This window comes from Quercus suber, unplaced genomic scaffold, assembly GCF_002906115.3.
Source record: "Quercus suber isolate HL8 unplaced genomic scaffold, Cork oak 2.0 scaffold_176, whole genome shotgun sequence".
Taxonomy (NCBI): Eukaryota; Viridiplantae; Streptophyta; class Magnoliopsida; order Fagales; family Fagaceae; genus Quercus; species Quercus suber.
In genome coordinates this window covers 296716-323788 of record NW_027069636.1, presented here as the reverse complement: position 1 = coordinate 323788, position 27073 = coordinate 296716, and the positions used below count along the sequence as shown (strand labels likewise).

The window sequence follows — 27073 nt, the reverse complement described above, 5'->3', positions numbered from 1 at the left end:
AAACCAAAAATCAATTGTTATGTCATCAAATAAATTTAAAAACTTCAAGTTTGTGTGATCTAAACTTCTGTATAAAAAATAAATTTATTGATTAAATGTTAAATAACGTCCAATTTTAACAAAATTTGATATGCATGTTAAGAACATAAGGAATATGTCAACGATTAAATTTTCAAAATTCACACCTAAAAATAAAATATATGAGAAGTTTGAAAAGTTTCTTTCCAAATTAGTTTGGAGAGAAACTTTGTTCTTTTTAGAGGGAGGGGGGGTAATTTGATAATTGGGGTTCGAAAATTTGAATCTTAAATATCTTCAAGAGAAACACCAAAAGGTACTACTAATCGAGAACGAGGACACTTGATAATAATTAACTAATTCAATAACGGTAAAAGACTCAAATAAAACATGTAGCAAAAATAAAACATGTAGCAAAAAAAGGGATGTACAAAAACTCATAGAAAATCTAAAATAAGATCCAACAGCTCAAGGCAAGATGGAAGAAAATTCTGATTGAGGATTGCCACCAAATAACCCAATTGAAATACAATAAGTTAAAAAAAAGAAAAAGAAAAAGAAAAAGATCTAGCACTCATTCATTCCTCTAGTAATCTAGTTTAGACTGCCTTTAGAGTGTAGATCTTCATGGGCCTTATCTAGTTCTCGCACTTAAATTCAACCATTTTATTGGGGTTACAAAGATGGCCCAAATTTAAGCAGAAGAGCTAGACCCTGTATGTGGGACTCAGTCTTCTCTAATTGGAACCACCCATGACGATGTAAGGTCCATGTTAAATCTTGGACCTTCCCAACCCATATAACCAATTTCAGCCCAAGTTTATATCCTAAACAGCTAAACTGACTTCACTGAAAACAGAGTTGAGAGTTGAAAGAGCAGAGTAGGAAAAAGCAAACACAGCGCGGACACAAATGGTGGGTGGCAAATGAAAAAAAACTCTTTTTGTCTTTCTGAAAGGTACATATGATTTTTTTATTTTGCACTACAGTGTTTGTTATGTTGTTGAGAATATCATTTATCAAAATGTTCCTTTTCATTGTTTATTTATGCTTAGGAGGACTCTTCAAACTGCACGCAACGTGTTTGTTATATTGCAAAGTAACTGTGACATAATCTAATCTCACTGTATATGCATTAGTTTTGGCTTCTTATTCTCAATATTTATGGTGGCTTGGTTGCTGGGAAAGTTTTAGGATATTACAAAAACAATAAGCATTGTTGTAATTTTGGTATTTGAAGTGTGCTAGCTAAGCCAAATAGTTGCATTGTTCTTAAGTTGCTCTGAATTTCTTTCCTCCCTCGGGTCTCATTATGGTGAAGCGTGTAAAGTTCATACTCTCAGTTTCATTCTTTTCTTTTCTTTTTCGTTAGCACCTGATGATGCTGAAAGTATCACCAGTGAGCTACACAATGCTCGTATACTCGAAGCGTCACCTGCACAAAGAAAAGAGAGGACCTAACAGAGAGCACCGGTGTGGTGCTGGCCAAATACCTTCCGAAGGTCAAGTTAGAACTTCTTACCACTTTAGAGTACTAGAGAGGGATCAATTATGCGTGATGGCCAAGTTATATTGGAGCCGTCAGCTTTAGGGTCGTTAGCTTGGTCTACTCTCTCGTCAGGGTCGTTAGCTTCGCCTACTATCTCGTTAGGGTCGTCAACTTCGCCTACTCCCTTCAGCTTAGTAATGTCAGCTTTCCATTTACGACAAGTGAGGCCGACGGGTCTATTTTGAACGTTGCTTCATGATACTATATTCATGAGTATTCACATTCACAATTTTACCTTTATCAGGTAGTAACGTTAGGGTCGTCAGCTTCGCTTACTCCCTTCAACTTTATTAGCGTCGGCTACCCATCTTCATTGCCTAAGGTCAACTTGTTGGCTATGCGGTGAGTTTCGTGGACTCCCTAACATTGTCACTTACTAATAGATCCCGACGGAGGTTTGCTTACCTTCTTCAGCTTGTTCTTATCAGTTTCCTCTTATGCTTACTGCCTTTAGCTTACTGCCTTCAGCTTACTGCCTTCAGCTTACTGTCTTCGGCTTACTGCCTTCAGCTTACTGTCTTCAACTTGTTCTTCAGCTTACTGCCTTCAGCTTATTGCCTTCAGCTTACTGTCTTTAGCTTACTGTCTTCAACTTACTGTCTTTAGCTTAGAGACTGATGATTTCATCTTGTGTGATGTCTTTAATATGCATAATAGAGCTGGCGGGTCTTTGGAGATCAACAACTTCTTTTATTTTTCTAATTAAAAATTCCCTTTATCAGTTGCCCCCTACTCCATAACCTCATCAGCTTTAGCTGACGAGTAATGGAGTTAACATCGTTAGAAAGGTCACTCATGTGTGACGCCTCGAGCCGGCTTTATTAAATGCTTGAGCACGTGGCGCGAACTGATTGGTTCCGTTTCTGGACAAGCCTTTATAGTCAACACCCGTGGGCGACACTATTTTTGTAGAAGGTGATGATCTTACCAAGTCCGTGGCGGACCTAAAAGATGATAGCGTCGTCCCTTTGACTCCGTCGGCAAACCCTCATGCTAAAGACCCTAAATGCTGAAGACCCTTTCACTCCAAGCGTCCAAGCCCTTCTTCTAAAAGGTGATGAAAAGCCTCAAGATTCCCTGGCTTCATGACTTTAAGCTTTTTTCTTTCTTTATTGTAAATGTAAGCTAATTTCAGACAAAATTTGACGCCCGCTTGTTTATTTGTAGTATTTTATGCCCATTACTTTTTATTTGCATGTGTGTCGATCCTTGGCATTTGTATGTATGTTAGGATACGTTCGTACTTGGTAATTTAAGGCGAATCCATCCACTTAAGGTGTCTTTTAGACACGTCTTCTTTAACGGTTTCAAACCATCTTCTTCTTTAAACGCGTCCTTTTTGTGGACTGGTGGATTTGTTCACAAATCCATCCATTTGTGGATAATGGTGACAGCTTGCTTTTACTTGATGGACTTGTCCATTTGCGGAACAAGTCATACATTCGTCCACTTTGTGGATAACTTCATTCATTTTTGAGGGGTCGTCCGTTTTGTGGACTTAGGCTCGTCTACTTCGTAGACTTAGGTGCGTCCAAGCCCTTCTTCTAAAAGGTGATGAAAAGCCTCAAGATTCCCTGGCTTCATGACTTTAAGCTTTTTTCTTTCTTTATTGTAAATGTAAGCTAATTTCAGACAAAATTTGACGCCCGCTTGTTTATTTGTAGTATTTTACGCCCATTACTTTTTATTTGCATGTGTGTCGATCCTTGGCATTTGTATGTATGTTAGGATACGTTCGTACTTGGTAATTTAAGGCGAATCCATCCACTTAAGGTGTCTTTTAGACACGTCTTCTTTAACGGTTTCAAACCATCTTCTTCTTTAAACGCGTCCTTTTTGTGGACTGGTGGATTTGTTCACAAATCCATCCATTTGTGGATAATGGTGACAGCTTGCTTTTACTTGATGGACTTGTCCATTTGCGGAACAAGTCATACATTCGTCCACTTTGTGGATAACTTCATTCATTTTTGAGGGGTCGTCCGTTTTGTGGACTTAGGCTCGTCTACTTCGTAGACTTAGGATCCATTTGTTTTGGTAGAAAATGATTTCAGGAAATCATTTACCACCTGACCCCACTGTTTGGAAGCCAAGGAAAATAAAATTTTTCGGAAAATATGCTTTAGTTGACCGAAATTTACTCCTTTGACCCAGAAATGGTTTTACACTCTCATTTTCACTTCAAACCATTTCTGGGTCACGCACAAAAGAGAGAGAGCTAGAGAAACTTCGAATAAAAAAGACCATGCTGAGACCATCCGAGAAAGAAGAGACCAGAGCTCGCCAAGACCACGCCGAGAGGAAGAACCTAGCACCAGATAAGCCGGAGACGTCGCCGGTGAACCCCGAGCACCGCGTCGATCTTGCCTTCGATCGCACCGCGCGATCTCGCCACGAATGGCGAACCCCGATCTCTGCCGCACGATCTTGCCACGAACCCAGAACCCATCGCCTTCGCACCGGCGAGTCGCATCAGCGAACCCAGAACCGATTGAGTCACACCATCGATCGTCTTCGATGCAAACCCAGAACCCATCACCTCTGACCGGATTTGATATTTTTTTTCTTTGGTTTTGTTTTTGCTTTTGATTGCTAGAGTTTGTTGTGATTTTGAAATTTTTTGTAATAAAATTTGTTTGGATGCTAAGAAAATAGCTGAGAAAATGTGAAAAAATTGTAGGAAAATAGCATTTTCAGAATAGAACCAAACACATGAAAATATTTTCTACAATAATTTTTATAATACAACCAAACACCTGAAAATATTTTCCTTTCCCGAAAATAGCATTTCCGGAAAATAAACTATTTTTCAGAAATTATTTTACGCGAACCAAACGGACCCTTAGTAATATGCCCCTCCACTTTGTGAATTTAGGCTGATTTGCTTTGTAAACTTTGGTCAAGTTTGTGAATTTATATTAAACTAGTCTACTTTGTAGACCTGGCAATAGGCCCATCCACTTTGTCGACTTACGCTTGTCTACTTGGTAATAAATTTATCCACTTTGTGGACTTAGCAGTAGACTCAATGATAAACTCGTCCACTTTGTGGACTTAATAATTTTTCATTCACTTAAGGTGAGGTCGTCCACTTTGGACTCATCAATGTCGTCCACTTTGTGGATTTAATAGGGTCGTCCACTTTGTGGACTTAATAAGGTCATCCAGCTTGTGGACTTAATAACACATGGTTGTCCACTTTGTGTCCATTTTATGGACTACATAATTTTTTCATCATTCTGGGATGAAATTGTCCATCTTGCGGACTTAATATTAGGGTCGTCTACTTTGTAGACTTGGATTCCTCGACTTTGAGGACTTGTTGAGGTGACTAAGTGTTGGTATCTCGTCACCTTGTGAGTCGTCTACTTGGGGTTGTGAACTAATTGAGGTGGCTAAATTTTGGTGCCTCGTCACCTTCTTAGTCGTCTACTTGTAGGCGACTTAGTTTGGTGATCATCCACCCATAGTTGACTTCGGTCATGCGTCTACCCGTAGGTTGCTTAGCGTAGTGAACGTCCACCCGTAGGCGACTTTGGCCATGCGTCTACCCGTAGGTGACTTAGTGTAGTGACCGTTCACCCGCAAGCGACTTTGGCCATGTCTAAATAAACTCCTCTTATTATAATAAACCATGCATTCATAGAAAAAGTAGTTCTTAAAAAGAAAACAAAGACTTGCCCTTTGGGCTTTAAAAAAGTTATTGTAACAAAAACTAAAATAGAAAAACTGAAGAGTATAGTTAAAATTCACTAAGGTAAGCTAGAAATAAAGGGGTGCTGCTCTTTATGCCATCCTTTTTATTGGTAGTACTTCTCTAGGTGCTTGGTGTTCAACGGGTGGTGTAGCTTCTGTTCGTCCAGCGTCTCCAGTTCTTGCCATCTTCTGCCCTCTGTCCTATCACGTATCCTCCTGCCTTTCTCTCTTCTCTCGAGTCAGAAGTGCATCTTCAGCATTCATGTACTTGGTTGCCTTGTAAAGCACGTCCGACATAGTCTTCGGGTCGTTCTTATATAGTGAAAATAGGAACTTACCCTTCCGCAGCCCATTTGTGAAACAACTATAAGTATCTTGTCGTCAGCTTCATCGATTGAAAGCGCCTCTTTGTTAAAGCGTGCTATGTAAGACTTTAGCGTCTCATCTTCTCGCTGCTTGATGCTTATCAAGCATGCTGTAGACTTCTTATACCTATGTCCCCCGATGAAGTGCGAAGCAAACTGGGTGCTTAGCTTCTTCAAAATACTGATGGAGTTAGGCGTCAGCCTACTAAACCATATCCTTGCGGGACCCTTTAGTGTAATGGGGAAAGCTCTGCACATGATCTCGTCGGGTACCTCCTGAAGGTGCATCAGGGTCTTGAAGGACTCCAAATGATCTAGAGGGTCTTTGTTTTTGTCGTAGTTTTCCACCTGTGGCATACGAAACTTTGGTGGAAGGGGGAAGGAGTTAACGGAGGTGGTGAAAGGCGAATCGGTTCGGTGGACCAAATCGTCGAGGTCGCTGGATACCCGTTCTTTGAGGGCATTCATCATAAGATCCATCATTTCCTTCATCATCTGCATCTCTGCGACCATGTAAGGGGGTGCTATATCTAAGTTGAAGGGACGATTGGTATCCTGTAGTTCTTGTTGGCTTGGGGCGTTGCTGCCTTCAGGTCCCTCTTGGTTCCTTTTTTCTGCGCTGGTTCCTTCTTGATCATCTCTTTGGTTATTCGGTATTGCATTCTTCTGGCGCAGCTGTTCTTCCAAGTTGTGGTTTTGTTTGGTGAGGCATTCCACAGCAGCGGCGAGAGTTTGAACTTGTCTCTCAAGGGCGGTCGTGGGTGGTTCCTCTTTTCGAACATCGTTAGTGATTGCCATCGAGTGAGTGAGCACCATGCAACTCTTTTGTCTAGAAAACTATAGTATGGCTTGCGGATCGCAACAAAACGTTTCCCACAGACGGCGCCAACTGATGATGCTGAAAATATCATCAGTGAGCCACACAATGCTCGTATACTCGAAGCGTCACCTGCACAAAGAAAAGAGAGGACTTAACAGAGAGCACTAGTGTGGTGCCGGCCAAATACCCTCTGGAGGTCAAGTTAGAACTTCTTACCACTCTAGAGTGTTAGAGAGGGATTATGCGTGATGGTCAAGTTACATTGGAGCCATCAGTTTTAGGGTCGTCAGCTTTGCCTACTCCCTTGTCAGGGTTGTTAGCTTCGCTTACTACCTCGTTAGGGTCATCAGCTTCGCCTATTCTCTCGTCAGGGTCGTCAGCTTCGCCTACTCCCTTTAGCTTAGTAGTGTCAGCTTTCCATTTATGACAAGTGAGGCCGACAAGTCTATTTTGAACGTTGCTTCACGATACTATATTCATGAGTATTCACATTCACAATTTTACCTTTATCAGGTAGTAACGTTAGGGTCGTCAGCTTCGCCTACTCCCTTCAGCTTTATTAGCGTTGGCTACCCATCTTCATTGCCTAAGGTCAACTCATCGGCTATGCGGTGAGCTTCGTGGACTCCTTAACATTGTCACTTACTAATAGATCCCGACGGAGGTTTGCTTACCTTCTTCAGCTTGTTCTCATCAATTTCCTCTTATGCTTACTGCCTTCGGCTTACTACCTTCAGCTTACTGTCTTCAGCTTGTTCTTCAGCTTAGTGCCTTCAGCTTATTGCCTTCAACTTACTGTCTTTAGTTTAGAGATTGACGGCTTCATCTTGCGTGATGTCTTTAGTATGCATAATAGAGCTGACGGGTCTTTGAAGATCAACAATTTCTTTTATTTTTCTAATTAAAAATTCCCTTTATCAGCAACCAAATGGTGTTTTAATAACCTTGTTTGAATTTAAATGCAAATGGGTTTCTTGTTGTCCATTAGATTAATGTCTAAATGAGATTCAGTCAATCATTTTAGTTTCCAATTTCAGGTATAGAGTCTAAAGTTTACGCGAGGAGGTATCTTCCTTGTTGCCGGGGTTCCGAGGGTGTTATATTTGTTGAATTGGGATATTGAGACAATATAATGTCTGGGGAGGCAGGCTTAAAGTTTAAGCTCAATAAGAAGCTCAAAATTGCAAGTGGAAGATCTAGGAATTCCAAGGATGGAAGTAGAAAGTTTGGAAGGACACTAAATAATGATAGGAATGGAAACATTAAACGTATGAATTCTGATAGGAAAAAGAGGAGAATTTATGCTGAGCAAGATATGGTTGGGGAGGTAGATTATTCTGACAATGAAAGGGCACCCAGTAAAAAGTTTGAAAGGACACTAAATAATGATAGGAATGGGAACTTTAAACGTATGACTTCTGATGGGAAAAAGAAGAGAGTTTATGCTGAGCAAGACATATTTGGGGAGGTAGATTATTCTGACAATGAAAGGGCACCCAGTAGAAAGGCTTCGTCTAAGAAAGAGCAGAAACAGTTGAAAGGTGACAATAAATCTTCGCACTCAATATGGGTTTCTAAAAGATTGGAGGATGCTACTTCTGAAACCAAACGTTCTTCTCGTAAATTTAAGGATACAGTCAAAAGTGCACAGACATCAAATAGAACCAAGACAAAGGATGTTGATAACATGAATGTTGGCAGGGCTGATTCATTGAAGAAACCTACCAAAAGTAAATATGACTCAAGCAAGCGTGTGGATATTAGTGAGGAAAAATTCCCAGATGTATCTCCTTCAAAATCTGCTAAGAAAAATGTTCAGGAAAAGAGAAGGTTAGATGAGGGTACAGAGGTAATAGGTGATATGCCAAAGAAGAAGAAGGAGCGGGTAATTCGGATAGATCCACATGATATCTCAAATAAGCGGCTAGATGATGGCCTTGTTATTTATGGTTAGTATTTATCATCTTATTCTGTCGGTAATGTAATGCTGCTTGTATCTTCATAATTATTTTGTTTACAGTTGTCTTAGTAGTCCTGGGACTTACCAACTTTTAGTCATTCAATTTGCAATTGGTCTCTTCTTTTTCTTTCCTCGTTTTATTTTTAAATGAAGTGGATAGTCAATATTTTTCTTACAACTCTTTGGTAATTTCTTGGCAGAAAGTGGCAAAGAGAAGAAAAAAGATTTGGAGGAGAATACTAAAATGTCGAAGAATGCGCAATTCCGAACAATACAACCCAGTCCCTCAATCCTTTCCTTTGTAGAAGAAAATGTAATTTGTATGAGTGAGGCCTTGTGATGTTTGAGCCATTTTCTTAAATTTGAATTTCCAGCAATTTGATTATTCATAATTTTATTCACAGTTGTTGGGCCGAAGACGCTTGATTGAACTGTGGAAGGCAGGCTATAACACTGAGCTTTCTGCCCCATTAGATAATATTCCCTTTTCTACCAGCTCAGAAAGAGAGCGAATTGAAGAAAATGTATGTTTATCTATTGCTTGTTGAGATAGTGTGTTAAATATTCCCATAATGATATATGCTTCAATCCATTTTAATCTAGTAATCAGTGCAGTAATGGTGTAGAATCTGTTTACTGTGAGTGCTCTTTCCTCTACTGATCTATAATCAACTTTACTGCTAACTATTTTGCTCAGATGTTTAGGAATAAGTTGACATTTTTTGCTGCTGCAAAGGTTTCATCATCATTTCCTCCTCCTGAGCTTCCAGAGATTGCATTTGCAGGTAAATTCCATGTTGCTACCTTTCTTCTACGCTTATTTTATTTCAATTAAGACCTTGTGTTTCCCTTATTTCTATGCACTGAATAGTTATTCTACCTTCAGTTGGTGAATGATTTCATAGTCTATTATAATTTCAGTTTTACATTATTTCAAGGTGAATGCATGTAAGAATTTCACTGGTAGAGTTGTACTCAATTATTTCAATTTAAGTCATAGATTGGCTAGGATTTCTTGAAATTGTTATGGCACATTATGCCCTCAGCAACTGAGGTCTACTTACTAGTTAGTCTAAATGATTAGCGTTTTTCCTTTTTTTTGGAAGATATCTTCCATTTAGCTTGTAGTACACACTACACAGGTCCCAAACTCCTGAGAGAGTGAATTGTTTATCATGTGCTTTCTAAATTGAGTGTCTGATATTTTTTCCTTTGGTTGCTTTTTTGATAGATTTGTACACTTAAGAATGTTTACTCGTGTGTGTATATTATATATATATATATATATATATTTTTTTTTTTTCTTTTTCATTTTTTTGATAAGTAAAAAAAAAATGTTTATTGCCCTCACTAGGGAATGAGGCAATGAGACATTAGTTATATTTTATTGCTCTGACTAGGAAGGTCAAATGTTGGGAAGTCATCACTACTTAATTCACTTACCAGACAATGGGGTGTAGTTCGAACAGAGACAAGCCCGGCCTCACTCAGGTGTTGTCATTTTCCTAGATCTTGTGATTTTAATATCTATAGGATTTTGTTTGATATTGTCAATGGTTCTTCTGCAGACTATTAATTTCTTCAACCTGGGATCAAAACTCTGCTTGGTTGATTTGCCTGGATATGGCTTTGCTTATGCAAAAGAAGAAGTCAAGGATGCTTGGGAGGAGCTTGTAAGTATGCAAACAGAAACTCACATTCTCTCATATAGCTGCTTTCTAGTCTAGACAGGACTTATACAGCTAAGACCAAGACATTGGTATTCCTCAAGACTTTGGTGCTACATGATACCATATTCTATTTGCATGATTTGCCTATAATCAGTTTGGTTTCTCATTAAGAATTTTGTGTAGCTGACACTCAAAAACATCACCTATTGCTTGCTGCTGATCCACTGTTTTTGTGGGTAAGATCTGCACAAAGATTATTTTGGTCAATTTTTGGGCCAGCTATTAAAGAATTAAATTGCTATTTTGAAGCAATTTTGGGAAGCTTATAGGGTCAGAGTTCCATTCATCAATGCAGTAGTTGCTAACAATGCAGGCTACTGATAATAGGATAACCTTTTTGGGCCTTCAAAATCTGAAATTAAGGTAGATGTTAGCGTGGGAAGTAGAAAATTAAGTTGGTAGTCTGGATGGCTGATGAAGTATCTCATTGTTCTTGCCTCTAAACTGTTGTTAGTATGCATTCAAGTGCGTGGAAAAGTCTTAAAAAAAATAAATAAATAAATAAATGGTACGTGGGCAATAATGGGTGTATAAGTAAGTTTACTTAAATATTACTTTTGCCTTTTTCATGCGTAGAATTGAGTTGATTTAGAATGTCTTATTGTTATATGTACCTATTCATTGTAAGCTTTCAATCTGTAGGTGAAGGAATATGTTTCCACAAGAGTTGGTCTCAAGCGGGTATGCCTACTTGTTGATACAAAATGGGGTTTGAAGCCAAGGGATCATGAACTTATCAATTTAATGGAAAGGTACGTCCATTTCCTTGTAACATTGGTACTTTGATTTTTTTAAAATTGTATATATTTATTTTCTGGGATGTATAGTTCTATGCTTTTTATGTTGTAGATAAGTGGATGTATAGTTCTATGCAGTAGTTGTTGCATAAACAATGGTGACCTGTATTGCAATAAAACCATTCCCATCTGTTAACATGACATTTGAAGGCACATACATAGATAGCACCTGAATTTTTTTTCCTTTTATTCTAAGTTTCCTTCTCATATATGCATTGGACACCATTTTTGGTACCTGTGGTGCATATCATTTGTTATATCTGCACTATCAACTTACTAGGTGCCGGCCATCTTGAAATTGACAAAGAAGTGGATTATAACAAGGGTTATTAAAGGTTACATTCAGAGGGAGTTTGACAGACATTTTGGAACGACATTTCTAGCCTATCACCTCAAGTTGATGTTATGGATTGGTGACTAATGCTATGATCTGGCCTAAAGCCACTTGAGGTGGTATGGTATTACCATATTGCTCTTTTGCATCTTCATTCTTGCATATGTATTTACTGGCCTGGTAGAAGTGGTATGTACTTAAGTTTTAATGTCTTAATTATTTTTCTTCACAGATCTCAAACTAAATACCAGATTGTATTAACCAAGACATATGTGGTTTTCCCGATTGATGTGGCACGTCGTGCAATGCAAATTGAAGAGGTGAACATCACATAAATATGGTGAAATTTTTATTACAATTTACCTTTGTCTCCTGTCTGACTAACAGCTTTCTGAATACTATTTGCTTCTTGCAGAGTCTCAAGGTGAATAAGTCTGTAGTTCAACCTTTGGTATGAAGGAACAAATTCATTTGATTGATTGATTGTTTCAATTATATATATACACACAAACCTCACACACATGCACACGCACACGCACACGCACACGCACATTACATGTATGTATGTATTAACGTTGATTGAAGCACCCTAAGTACTTTAAATTTGGTATTAATTTCAGATGATGGTAAGCTCAAAATCTGGAGCGGGAATTGGATGTTTAAGAACTGTGCTTTCTAAGATTGCGCGGTTTGCCAAGATCTAATGTTTCATCAGGTAGCATTTTCTTTCTCAAATCGTGTTTTGAAACCAAATTTTATGTTGAATATAGTACAGTGCCCCTTTTAACGTTTTCACAATTCACATATTTGTAGTCATCTTATGAAATTGGAAATCTGAGTCTCATGAAATCAACCGGCAATCCAATTTCACAGCCCCAAACCTTCACACAAATTAATCTCAATGTGCTAGGCATGACTCAGACCAAATGCATGGTTATTATTTATTGCTTGTATTGACATTTATAAGTGATGAATATTCCTTATCTGCAGGCTGTGCCCTACTGCCGATGTAAACTTTGCAGGCATCCAAATATTTCCTTGTGAAGCTGAAGGCCTCTAATTCACTAAAACAATTACGGGGCGGGTTTGGCTGTTCATGTGCTGCTTGCTGACAAGATGGATGGATGTCTTAACTTCATTTGTGTGGAGTTGCCTGCCCATTCCACCTTTGCAGGATGATAATGGTGGAGTTGGAAGGTGTTAAAACAAAACCGTTTTTGTAGATTGTAGGACTGGTGAAATATATCATGATCTTGAAGGTGTTCTGCCGTATTTATTTCAGAAGAAATCTTTGTGATCTATGAATCAAGACCTTTAACTATAAGGGCAAAAATTTTCATGGTCTGTCAGGAACTTTTGTTAATTTTAAAGAAACACAACTAATGGCAAGGTGTAGGTGTAGGTGTCATCTTCCTTGCAGATGGGTTTACTTTAAGCCAATTTAATTGGAGTGATTCCAATTGAGACTACGTTCTTATTGGAAATTGAGCTTAGAAATGAATTGGTGAATTAACTGAACGCATTAACTAGGCCGGAATGTTTGTGTATTATGACTAAGACAATATGATGCAATGAAAAGGACCAGGTGATAACTGTAAGTAGCATTTGGGCTTTTTTTATTATTATTATTTTTTATTTTTAACTTTGATTAGGGGCATGCATTGCAAGGTTTTTTTTTTTTTTTTTTGTAATAGTATGCAATATCCCATGTGGGTTTCACATCTGTGGGATCTATCTCCCTTTTAAGAGAGATATTGTATACAACAATTACATAAAATATTACCTCCATTATAAAGGATTTTAGAATGGCTAATGGTAGAATGGATCAAGTTGGTGTGCTAATGATATCATGGAGAATAATGCTATAGACATAAAATTTCACAAAAAATTTTAAATAAGTTGATTTGACAAGTTTTTACTGGTTCTCATGTAAATTAACCACTAACATAACTTTTTTTTTCCTTTTTCTTTTCAATCTACAGACACAATTTGCCACATTAACCATTGTAAATTTTTTTGTGAACTTTCTCTAGTGTGAACTTTTTTTTTTTTTTTTTTTTTTTTGGGGAGAGACTCTAGTGTGAACGGTATCGAAAACGAATAATGGAGGATTACAAAATTGAAGGTCCAGAGAATATTGCTTGTATTTGGTAACGTGTTTGATTATTAAATATATGGTTGATAGGATTAGGTTTTGTGATTTTTTTTTTAATAGCCTCAAAGTCAAATGGATAGATGTCCAGTCCCTGTAACACAGAAGTGGCAGCATATCGTGGTAATGCAACTCGTCCAAAAATAATAAATACCGCTGAAAAATATGAAGTGCGTTAGGAATGGGATCCAACTCATCGTCATGGTGGACTTTTGCATTTGCAAAGCTGTGGTGGAATTATCATTCTACTCCATCTTCATCAAAATAAATAAATAATTTTTTCTCCATACAATTCATATTATATATTCTTAAATACTTTCGCCTGCTTTGATATCAATATGACAAAATGGGGCGGTTTTGAATCCGTTGAATTTGGCAAAGCTTTTTACTAACAAACAAAAAATTTATATTCAAACCCTACCTCCACATAAAATTTATTAACACATTTATATAGCAAAAAGTAGATGAAAATATCATTTAAGCTTATACATTTTGATGTCATTATCAATTTGGTCCCTTCATTTTCGTAGAGTTTTTAAATTTGTAGTTAATTTAGTTTCTAGTGTCAATTTGGAGTCTGAATCTTCTATTCCACTTTTCCTGCTCCACTCTATACTTTACCAATAATTACTTGTCACGTATTCACCTAATTAATTTAATACTATCATTATTAACTTATTAATACTACAGTTATTAATTAATAATAGTATTTAATTAATTAGGTGAACACGTGGCAAGTATTTATTGATGGAGTATATAGTGAAGCAAGAAAAGTGGGACAAAAGATTTGGACTGGTCAATTTGTTATCGAAAATTAGCTACAAGTTAAAAATAACATAAACTAAATTGACAATAACTTTAAAATGTAAAAACGAAAATGATATTCTAGTCTAAAAGATAACATCATTAAGCAAATGTTATAGATCTAAATTCTATCAAATCTATATATAATAATAATAATAATAATGGTAGTCATAGTTAAAAATTTAGTCCATAAAATTTTTGAGCAAATACTTATTTATAAAAATAATAATACTAATCACTTAAAAGGCAAATAATAAGTAGTTTTCTTCCCAAAATGAATACATGCATTCATCAACTGGAAAATTCTCTAGTATTTTGAGAAAAGAAAAACTGTACTTTTTCTTCTCAAATTTATAGTGAATCCCACTATAAATTTAATGAATGAATCTATCCATGAATACGAAATACGAAATACGAAAGGAGGAGCACAAGATCCTGTATTCTGAAAATATTTAAGAATCACTCTTATTAAGTACAAGAAGAAAAAGGGGGAGGAAAAGGACAAAAGAAAAAGAGTAAATCGCAGACATAGAAATAGAGAGAAGTCGTGTGCGTGGCACTGGACAAAATGAAATATAATGAGCAACCGAATTTGACTTGGCTTCAGCAGCACCCACCCTCCCTCCTCACTTTTCCCCTTTCCCCATTTCTTCCATTTCAAAAAAAAAAAAAAATCCAAAAGAAAGTCCTCTGAGCACAATTTTGTAACACACACGCATTTTCAATTTGTTGACATTTCTCTGTCTCTTCGTCTCGAAATGTGTCCGCTGAGGCTGATCCTGATATTCCTCTCCGCCACTCTGGCCGGCTTCTTCGTCCTCAGAAACCTCAAGTCCCAACCTCAACCCAACTCCGACCTCGACCTCGACCTCGACCTCGACCTCGACCACGACCACGACGTCGTTAAGGATCCCAACTCAACTGACTCTCAATCCACCAATGTCTCTGCTTTTTCTAGGGCTTTTATAAATTAAATATAACTCTTTCAATTTTCCTCTTTGTGTAATTGGAATTGAAATTTGATGGGTTTGTTTGTGCAGGTGCGTTCGGCTATAGAGTCAGGGTTTTGGACCTGTGTGGACATGGCCAGTGGTCGCTACCTCTGGAGGCATTTGGTCTCTAAGCGCTCCTCCGACGATTGATCTCTGTATTGTTTCTACTGTGTATTGTTCCTTGGTACATGCCTCGTTCATAAATGTGTAATCTTAGAATTACTTGATAAACAACCCCGTGTTGTTGTTGTTGTTGTTGTTGTTGCAATTGTAATTTCAATTTACCTATGCTTGGATTACTTGGAACAAACTATGCCCTTGTATAGATTTGTGCTTCTCTTTACTGTTTTTCTCAATATTAGTACCCTATGTTGCTTTTAATATCCTCTGATATGGAGCCCAAATTTCATTCATGGCTGATGTGGTGCTGGTAAAAGCCTACATTTATGGTTTTTTTACTTCTTATTGGAGTTAGAGGTCAGGCCTTGGTGTAAGTTCATCTAGTCCTAGACCCTGTAAAAGTGAGAGCTTTGTGCACTGGGTAATTATAAGTAAAGTAGAAAACCGAAGTTTTTTCAGCTTCCTGCAGTTTTGTCATCGCATTTTCTAATTATCTTTGACCTTCTTAGTGCTAAATAGGAATGTGCATTAGGTAGGAGTAGAAAGTTTAATGGTCGAATTTAGATTTCGTATTGAAACCTATGTAATTGGTTATTCTCGGGAAGGAACTATGTGGTTGGTTATTATGTGAAAGTGGTGCAAATGTAATATCTTGTCTGTTAGAAGAGGAAAAGTGAGGAATGGTTTACTTTGATGGTTTATCTAGTATGAGGTTTATATAATAGTTATAACTGGTGAGTGCTTCTTGATTTACATATATTTTTGTAATTCATGTTGTTATATTGACGTTGAGTCTAATATGCCAAATTAGATTTGTAGCTTAGTGGTTCTTCTGTGTAAAGTTTCATTTTAGTTGCTGGCATTGTGTCAAACGCGTTTACACTAAGGCTATTTGATATGTGTAGCTTATTTGTATGGAGACATTGATTTTGTTTGGTAAATATAGAATCAGCTCCTATTGTAAAGGTCTAACATTGTTTTTAGTAGCCTCTATATCTGTCATTTTATGATCATGGCTTAAAATTGATATTTTGAAGATTGAGAGTATATGTTGGTACTTTATTCTGATGTCTGTTCTACTAGATTGGTTGTGTAACTTCTAAGCCTTGTACTGGCTTTTGTGCCCTAGTAATCACTCTCTCCTGCAGTGTGCAAACGTGTGCGCATGTATTTCTTCTAATAGGAAAAACTCAAAATCTACTATCTGGTTGAATATGTTTGACCCCTCAATTAGAAAATCTTCTATAACTATCTTCAAGTTAGTGCATTTGATAGTCTGAATTTCTGATTTCATCAGTTGTTACAACTTTAATGCTAGTTTGTAATAAGATTGTGGCACTTAGCTAATTTAGATGTGTGTTTTCCACTTCCTGAATTTCACATTTATTTTCCTTAGTCACAAAATAGAGAAGGGTTTGTATGCCCTGGACAGCTTTAGTGATGCATCTTTCTGCATATCCACACTGTAGCTTAGCAGAACCTAAGGTTCTTGACGTCATGTTTGTGATGGGGGGCTACAATGCATAGAAATGGGTTGCCTTTAAGCACCCTTATTTTTCACTTAAACGGTTGAATAATGGGAGTACATTTAGAAGGCTCAATGGAGTTTCCAAGATAAAATTCAAGAAAAGTAATGAGGAGACGTTTATTCTTATAAGCTTTTTTGATGAGAAACTCAGAAGAAGCTTTCATGGTAGATTGTCAGATTCGATTTTATGATTATTGATGCCTTAAATGATACTTTGTTTAAATGGGTAGTGTGAAGGCAAGATTCTTGTGTAACTCATCTTTACAGAACCTTACCTCTTACATCTAATTATCGCGTGGCAAAATCTGTTTGGGGTATCGGGATTCATGATTGTATAAATCATCCAATGTTTCATTTGGTCATCAAGAAGAAGATGGACAAAATAAAAGTTTGGGCGGTGGGGTTGGTGAACTTGAAATTAGACATGGCAAAACGGGTGGGTCGGATCAATTGGGATGTGGGATGGGTCGGGGCGGGTCAATTGGGTTGACCCATATTTTTCAAACAAGCTTTTTATTTTTTATTTTTTATTTTTATTTTATTTTTTAATTACAAAAACAAATCAATGACAACCTGTTTAGAGAGAAGGAATAAAATCAATTAAAGAAATGAATTGCACTTAATACCATTTGTTAATATTCTTCCAATTTTGACAGTTTTGAGCATGACAAAAATTATTTATAGTCATAAATTCAAAAAGTCTTCAATGTTAATCGTTCACTGTCAAAATGTATATAATTACAAGTTTACAACTTCATAAAGAGATAAATCTTAAAACAAACAAAACAAGTAAGCCAGCAAACCATCTTAATCAGCTTTACTAATGATGTAAAAGTCAATAAAGTGTGAAATTGATTACTAAACACTTCAAGTTTTGTGTGAAAAGAAGGTTAGAGGTGTAAGAGTAGAGGAAGCTTTGTGGTTTGTCACGCTTGTGCCTTTGGACTACAGCTAGTCAGCTGCTACAAGCTAAGTCTAGCCATTTAGTGTGTTAGTAAATAGTGAGTACTAGACTACTAGTGAGTCTAGTGTGTGAGCTATGAAGTGTGATCGTATCAAATTGAATGAGATTTTTTTTAATGGTTGTTTTGTCTTGTCTCATGTCTATGAAGCTCTTAAGTGGTTGTGAAGCTCAAATTGAATGTGAAACTCTTAGTGATTGTCTTGTCTGTTGTCTTATGTGAAGTGTAAACATCTATAATCTATTGATTATTGGTTCTGGTGCTTTGTGCTTTATGCACCTAGTATCAAGACAGAACCTGCTATCAAGACATAATCTAAATATATTTTTAGCGAATTTTTTTTAATGGGTCGGGTCACAGGTTGACCGACAAAAAATCGGATCGGGTTACAGGTCAACCCGTTTTTGCTTTGGGTAAAAAAATTCAGGTTTGGATCAGGTATTTTTGAGTTGGGTCGGGCCAGCAAATTCTGGCCCCTTTTGCCATGTTTACATGAAATGAACCTAGCATAATATTCGTCCCATTGAGATTGAAAATGAACAATGATACTGTCGGCAGTACCCAATTTTCTTTTTGCAGTATCTTTTAAAATGGACAATATTCTTTATGTTACACTTTTATCTTCATCATACCGTTGGGTTCTTTCCAAACTTAAAAAAAAAAAAAAATTATATTAAAAGAAGAAGAAGAAACCCAGAACACCGAACCTATGAAAGAAGAAGAAGAAAAAAAAAAAAAAAGAAGAAGAAATCCAGAACATCGAACCTGTGAAAGAAGAAGAAGAAAAAAGAAAAGAAAAGAAGAAACCCAGAACATTGAACCTGCGAAGAAGAAGAAGAAAAAAGAAAAAGAAAAAGAAAGAAAGAACCCAGCGGAGTCCAGTGAAAGAAGAAAGAAAAGTGGAGAAGAAAGAAAAAAAAATGGTCAAAAGTTACTGCTGATCTGACAGTGGGTCCCACTATATGTGTTTAATTACAAAAATGTCATTGAGTTAAGAGTTATGGAAACTGAAAACAGTCAAAAGTTGTTTTCAGTTTCCACAACTCATAACTCAAAAAGTAGAGAACTGAGCATTAGAAACAGAGTTATGAAAACAAAGAAATTGTGCAGACAAACGAGTATTCTGCTATGGGTCCCACCATTTTTGAGAATTGAGTTATGAAAACTGAGAATTGAGTCATGAAAATTGCCAATCCAAACAACCTCTTAGTGATTGTCTTGTCTTGTCTGTAGTCTCATGTGAAGTGTGAACATCTATAATCTATTGACTATTGGTTCCGATGCTCTATGCTTTATGCACCTAGTATCAAGACATAATCTAAATATATTTTTAGCGAATTTTTTTTAATGGGTCAGGTCATAGGTTGACCGACAAAAAATCGGATTGGGTCACAGGTCAACCCGTTTTTGCTTTGAGTATAAAAATTCAGGTTTAAATCATGTATTTTTGGGTTGGGTCAGGCAGCAAATTCTGGCTTGTTTTGCCATGTTTACTTGAAATGAACCTAGTATAATATTGGTCCCATTGAGATTGAAAATGAACAATGATACTGTCGGCAGTACCCAGTTTTCTTTTTGCAGTATCTTTTAAAATGGACAATATTCTTTATGTTACACTTTTATCTTCATCATACCGTCGGGTTCTTTCCAAACTTTAAAAAAAAAATATTGTATCTAATGTGCTCTTTCACGGTAGTTACTAGTCACTCGTGATCTTTAATGTTCATAGGTCCCACTTGGAAGCCATATGAGCCTGCTGGACTAAAGTTGAGTGCTTGGTAGAATCGGCTCAACCAATAGGCCATTGAATTACCTAAAATGAAGCCCAAATGGAAGAATACACCCTAAAATAGAATATATTATAATATCTATTTGTCTTATGATATTGTAAGGAATAAGAAAATATAATAATGAATAATAATGCAGAAATACAATTAATATTTGCTAACTTTGGCTAAAAATTATCTTGGTCTTTTAAGTTTGAAATTTGTCATTTTAGACCAATAATTTTGCCCAAAAATCATTTTCATCCTTAAGTTTGAAGGTGGTCATTTTAGTTTAATAACTTTACCCAAAAATCATTTTAGTCATTTACAAACTCACCTGGTTCGGTAACTTTGCCCATAAATCACTCAAAACTAATTTATAGGAATAAAATGACTTTGGGGTAAAGTTGCGGGACTAAAATAACCAATTTCAAATTTAATGAACTAAAATGATTTTTGGGCAAAATTAACGCGTTTAAATTGCATTTTTGCCTAATAATAAAGAAGTAAGGTCTCTCACCTAGTAAAAAAAAAAAAGTTTCTATTAGCCAATATAATGTATTGTCTATCTGTCTTATAATGTAAAAATTTGAATTACAAGTCTGTTTGAGATTTACTTATTTTGTTGAAACAGAAAACTTTTTGCTGAAAGTATTATATATAAAGGTAAAAGTTAACTGAAACAATACAGTGTGACTTATAAATAGTATCAAAAAGTGCAGTAGGGTCCATGAATAGTAGCAAAAATAAGCTAAATAATAAAATAAATTGACAAAATTAATCATGCCAAACAGATACTAAGGCCTAAAAATCTATTGAATAAAAATTATTTTAAAAATATTATACTTTTTTTTTTTTTTAATATTGTGCATTCTATTGATACACTTTACCATGATTGTGATAGTTTTAGAGTGTAATAACTTTTAATCGGCCAAAAATTTACTCTTCCTTTCTCTCTATACAAAAATGGAAATTATAATTAATAGTTTTTCAAACAAATTCATTATTGAAATCTATTGTTTAATACCTGAAGTCCAATATTGCCAAGAGAGACTGACCATCTCAAACATGATATTTATTATGATACTTTTTTTTTTTTTTTTTTAATTTAAAAGTTTTCACACACACATATACACTTAGATTAGACTAGAGTAGAAATTCTATTTTTTATTTTATTATTATGATACTTTTTTTTTTTTTTTTTTAATTTAAAAGTTTTCACACACACATATACACTTAGATTAGACTAGAGTAGAAATTCTATTTTTTATTTTAAAAAAAGTCCAATTAATGTATTAAATTATATAAAAATGCTAGATTCTTTTTCTAATGCGTGTAGTTGCTTATAAATATTAAGTAACAATACATTTTACATTTGCATCTCCAGAATGAAGTTTTCCAAAATTAAAATTGATAAAATACTATTTAAGATAAACTATTCACAAGAAAGATTAAGTGGATTAACGATATTACCAATTGAAAAGGAAATCTTAGTGGAACTTGAACACCCCACAATACATTGTCCCCTTAGGCCCCAAAATGTGTTGAGCCAGCCTTAGACTAAACCCTATTATTGTAGACTATGAATGAAACTAAATTGAGGTATTTGACATAAACAACTCCATTTAGAATTTACAAATTGAAATACTTTGTGTATATGAAAAATCTCCATAGTAATGTGACCATATTTTGCAAGAAAGACATTTAACATGCTAATAACATCCAGGGCCGATCCTATAGACATTTTGGGGCCTTAGGTGAAAACTGAAATGAGGTCTTTTTTATATTTATGTATTAATTAAATTAATATTTATTTAATATTTTTGTGGGGGGTAGAAACTCAAACTTATATATTGAGCTCAAAACCCTATGTGAAGGTTACTGTATGTCCGAAGAGGCTGAAATTGTTAAGGAGTACTCTGCATGAAAGAAAGATACTTGGGAGTGAAGAAGATCCGTCCGAAGAGAGCACCAGCGTTCCGAAGAGATTATTCTCCTCGGATGTAAAGATTCTTGGTCAAATAAATATCTGGAGAGTTCGAATGAGCTTACTAATTACTTCAGCAATCTGGATAAGCTTTGGACATGTCTGGAGATAAGAAGAATGAAGAAATATCTAAAAGGAAAAGTTGTCATCACCACATTAAATGCACTACATCTGCTTTTCTGGTCGCATTAACGTGGAGAAGACCCCTGAACAGTGCCAATCCAGCTACCACCACTCACGGAAAGCTAAAGAAGAAATCTGACGTGACACATATTCAAGTGGACACTTAGATGAAGAATAGGTGGACGATGAAGATGATGAGAGAGGATACTATATAAAGAAAGAGCTTCTAGAGAAAGAGTGAGAGACTTTTGGAGAGTTGTAGAGTTGTATGAATTTTTCATTGAATGATATTCCTCTTCGAACATCAAATTGAAAGACTGTGAAGTGTGTTTTTCATCCGTTCCTTCTTAATACCATAGTTAACTATTGTTTAGTCCACAATTAGCCTAGTTCTTTCTTCCATTCTCTACAAATTCATTGTTCTTGGTTCATTGGGCTCATAATCCAAACCTCTTGGGCTTGGGCCACAAAAAATATACACTACAATTTATATATTATAATATATTTCATTTAAAATCTATTTTTCTTGCATTTTGAGATGCAAATTGACTAATTAAATTTTTGTATTCAAGTTCTTCTAATATCTCATTTTCAATCGATAATATAGCTAATTTACTTAATCTTTTTTGAAACATTGTCGATCTTAGATATGATTTTATTAATTTTAATTTTGAAAAACTTCTTTTTGCAGAAGCAACTATAACAAGTATCGTTAGTAAAATTATATAAGCAATGCATGTATTTGGAAATGAATCTAACCTTTTTATATAATTTAGTATGTCAATTGGAGTGTATTCTTTTATTTATAAAATTTCTTATAAAAATTTTAACTCTAAAATAAATCTAAATCATCAATATCACAATAAACATCATGTTTGAGAAAAGATTCAAGTTTAAGACAGTATTTTTGCAATCTATCATCATCTAGCTAAGAGAGAGAAGCGGAGAGCAAGAGTGAGAGAGAGAAAATGTATGAGTAAATTTTAGGAATTTGAGATTTTTGATTTGTTTTGATTTGAGATTGTTTTGTGGGTAATTTTTTAGATCGGATTTACATTTTATCTAGTTGATTTTTGATTTGTCTAGAGGTTAAAAATGATTTTTTTTTTTTTTTTTTGGGATAATTGATTTTGTTTATCAAAGAATTTTTGGGGTACCAATGTTTACAAAGATGTTCCAAGTTTTTTGTTCTTTGGTCACAAGAATGTATAAGATTTTTTGGAGTTTCAGCAAAAACTAATTTTTTTTTTCTACTACCTTTTTTTTTTTATTTTAAAAAAAAAAAAATTTGGGCCCCCTTCCACTTGGGGGCCTTAGGCAATGGCCTAATTGGCCTAGTGGAAGGGCCGGCCTGATAACATGGTTAGTATTTCATGATTTTGGCATGATTATTATGGTATTAGTACAAAGAAACCAATTCAATTGCGTCTAAAGTTGTTAAAAATGCACAAATATCAAATTGATGGTTTTGTAAAGCAATGTTCAGTGAGCACTGTTGGATTTTTTTCACTATAATAATAATAAAAAAAAAAGTTATAAAAAAGGACCTTACCTTAAACTCCAAAATGTGTTGAGTTGATCTTGACTCGTTGGAGGATGATGAAAAAAATTTTAAGCGTTCTTTTTCTCTTTAGCCAATGGAGGGAAGGAACTTACAAATTTATTTGGGAAGTATAAAGGTGAAAACTCAATGGAAAAGAACTTATAAAAGTGAAATTTTCTCCTTACCTAAGCATGAATATTCTGAATTCATAGGGTTTGTAGAAGATTAAAAATGAGTGTATTATGTTTATGTTAATCCTTAAATAGTATCTAGCACACATTTGTAGTTTGGACATATAAATCTTTTACGCCTTCCTGGTTTAGAGGACAAGAATGCAATTCCCGGAATTGGAGCATGTTACGTTTATGTTCATTTATAAATCAAGCACTTGCACAAACTTGGAGTTTTGAAAGGATTATATATTACGTTTATCTTCATCTATAAATCAAGCACTTACAGAAGCTTGGAGTTTCGAATTCTAAATGTTTCACGACTTAATGTCTCAAAGGAGAGTAGCTTTGCGCAAACTAAGTTGTTGCCTGTTTGCAACTTCAAATTAAAATTAGTTTATTTCTAGACCGCCATTTTTTGTTTTTACTTTTTGATAATAGTTAAGAGTGGGGATATGAACTCTGATGTTGGAAATATCAAGAAGTGCTAACCAATTAAGGTTTTTGGCTCTAGACTAGCAAATTGTTTGGTTTAGGATTGTAAGTAAACCGAGCTATTTGTAAACTCGGCTTTACTAAATAATTATTTAACAAACAAGTTTACAAATAGCTCGGTTTACTTACAATCCTAAACAAGTTAGAATTTAAAGTCTAGACTCAAGTATTGAATGAATCAAGCCCAAGAAAAATAATGTTCTAATGATTAATGAACAAGTTCATGAGTAATGCTTGTATGAGAGTGGAAAATGACAATTGTTTAGACGACGTCGACAACCCGTCATATAGGTTTCATCACATAATTGAGATAACACTTATTTTTAATAGAATTTTAGTGGTTTTATTTTATTCCAAACTTTTGGGGTATACATGTAACATCAAAACTGTCTGGACTAGAATGGTTTTACGTTTTTTCAAGTCAATTTTTTCTTTTCTTCTTCTTTTTTAAAAAAAAAAAAAAAAAAAAAATTTAAAGTAAGTCTAGGACGTTGATTTCAAATTTGATTATAAGTTAGAAAAATGCTAATGAGTGCTTTTAGGGCACTGGTTAATAATCCATTTAAAGAAAGTTTTTATGGGAAATGAAAAAAAAAAAAGTAATTAATATTTTGACAGCTTTTTTCATTTCTCATAAAAGTGATATCAAAATTTTTCTAAAATGGATTATTAACTAATATCCTAAGGGTACTCGTTAGCATTTTCCTATAAGTTATTGTTATAGGTCAAAGGCCCAGTGTAACAACAAGTGTCTAATATCTCTGTTATTGGCTCAAGAAAGACATGTTGGTAGAAAAGGCGAGCATATATGGACCTCACAATTGGATCATTCTCAGCCTACCATTCTTTCCTTAAACCTATTAGAGCATTCACATCAAAGATGTGAAAAATACTAAATCTTAATTTTAGCTCTCATACCCTTAAAATATCATCTACATCAAGCATGTTATTCTTAAAATTCTTGACATCTTTGCTACAATGGAGTGTCATCTTTGCTACAATGGAGTGTCATCTTTGACACCTTACTTTGACACACTATTGTAGCAAGTTGCTAGAGTTTTTTTGTTTTTTTTTTTTTGTTTTTTTTTTTTGTTTTTTTTTTGTTTTTTTTTATTCCTAAGCCTATTCAGGACTCTGGCCATCTCTAGAATGTTTGAATGATTCTAATGTTTTATTGGTGAAGTTCATATTGTATTGCTCATTGATTAAGTTCGTCCACTACTGTTACATCTTGCTCAAGAAACTTGTTCAATTGGTGGTTGTTTAAGTAGGTTTATGATAACTGATACAAGTGGGCAATTTGGGATATAGCCCTAAGCATCTTTCTTTTTTCTATTCCAAAAGGTATTATTGATAGTTTTGAATTTTCCATTGGCTCAAAGTTTAATCTTAATATGATATGTGCTGTTTATGAGTTTTATCTTTGATACAAAGCCACATGTGAAATAAAGAATTCTGCTGCTAATGAGTTAAAATGTTCTAAACATGATGTAGTTTGAATGGGCCTGGCAGCACCCACATGAATCACTGGCTGTAAGGAAGGCAGCAGCAAACTTTAAATCTCTCTCTGGAATTGCAAATAAGGTCAAACTTGCATATACAATGCTCACCCTCCCAGCCTGGCAAAGGTATCATCTCATTTCACTCAATAATAACAAGGGGTAATTTACTGTAATAAATGGTTTGCTAATTAATATTGATTTTTGTAATACTCAGCTTGAACATCACTGTAAACTTTTTTTCAACAAAGTACACAACCCATTCCGCTGGTTGCCCAAGCTTGCCTGAGCATATGAAGGTCCAAGTTTGCTCAATGGATGAGCTTCCATGCTATACTGAAATAGATGAGAGTCTAAGTGAAAATGAAGATGACTGGGCCAATAAGGAAGAGTGTGATGAAGTAGAAGTTCTAGTGAGTTTTAGAAGAAACAGTAGCAGATTCTATGGCTCGAATATCAGCAGATTATGAGGACAGTGTTGACACGACAACCGACAGCCTTTATAACAGGATTAAGGAACTAGGAAAGATTGTTCACAGCCATCTAGTTTTGTCAAATCACTGATGAGCACATCATCTTCGATTGTCACTAGCTCTTTCAGTGTAAAAGAAATTGCTGAAGATAGAGATATGATTAATGATTGTAGTGTTGAATTGCATCAGCCGGCAAGGAATGTATTCACAGCTGTGATAAACAATCAATTACCAAGCAGCAGCTGTATGGTGGTGCCTCATCAAGTTGAGATAATAGATGTGCCAACTCCATCTCCTGACTGCAGAACTAGTTTATATGAAAAGAAGAGAAGAATTTCCACTGTCCGTCCTGAGATTATCGACCTGACTAAATCTCCCATTTTGTCCAATTATAGAAAGTTGGACATATCACTTAGGAAAAATGACACTTGTCTTTGCATGATAATACACTGTAGTCTGTACACTGTGTTCACCATGGAGTGAACAAAATAATGAATATCCATAAGCTACATTGTAATAATTATTCCAAAATAATAAAGTTGAATTGCTTTCCGTCACTGCTCATGGCGGCTCAACCATTAGGCCGCCGAAGCCCCAAATGGAAGATGACCTCCTAAAATAGAATATATTTACATCTATTTGTCTGTTAATATTCTATTTGTATTTTAGTATTGCAAGTAAGGTCTTAATTTTTTTTAATAAAAAAATTAAATAAAAAAATAAAAACCTCTTTTATTGGCCAATAAAATGCCTTTTCCATTGTCTTACAATGTATAAATTTTAATTAAAGCCTAAAAATTTAATGAATAAAATTATTTTTTTAAAAATATTATACTTTTTTCAAATGTTATGCATTCCATTAATATGTTTTACTATGTTTGTAGTATTTTATTTGTGTAAAAATTTTTAATCTCCCAAAATTTTTACTCTTCCTTTCTCTCCATAAAAAAATATTTAATTAGAATTAATATTTTCTAGACAAATTAATTGCTGAAATTTATTGTGCAATACTTGAAATTTAACATTGCTAAAAGACACAGTGATCATCTCAAACATGATATTTATTTGAATATTAATTGTTTAGCTTTATTTTTAGAATTAAAAGCTTTAAAATGCATTTTATAAATAGATGAAAATATTCTAATTAATGTATTAAATTATATAAAAAGTCTAGATTTGTTTTCTAATGC

The 27073-nt window shown here is 35.0% G+C and overlaps 2 protein-coding genes and 1 pseudogene across 2 annotated transcripts; all 3 read left to right on the top strand.

Annotated features, from left to right (window-relative positions):
• Window positions 1-622: 622 nt before the first annotated feature.
• On the top strand, window positions 623-12873 carry LOC112009083 (uncharacterized; annotated as a pseudogene).
• Window positions 12874-14774: 1901 nt separating this feature from the next.
• On the top strand, window positions 14775-15598 carry LOC112009082 (uncharacterized). The gene is made up of 2 exons (XM_024041431.2): window positions 14775-15166; window positions 15266-15598. The coding sequence occupies exons 1-2, from the start codon at window positions 14984-14986 to the stop codon at window positions 15365-15367; spliced, it is 285 nt and encodes a 94-aa protein (XP_023897199.1). The 5' UTR covers window positions 14775-14983; the 3' UTR covers window positions 15368-15598.
• A 31-nt stretch (window positions 15599-15629) lies between these two features.
• On the top strand, window positions 15630-26440 carry LOC111989662 (uncharacterized). Its single transcript, XM_065778215.1, has 4 exons — window positions 15630-15647; window positions 25406-25539; window positions 25628-25877; window positions 25926-26440. Exons 1-4 carry the CDS (start codon window positions 15630-15632, stop codon window positions 26364-26366), a joined length of 843 nt encoding a protein of 280 aa, XP_065634287.1. The 3' UTR covers window positions 26367-26440.
• The last annotated feature ends 633 nt before the right edge of the window (window positions 26441-27073 follow it).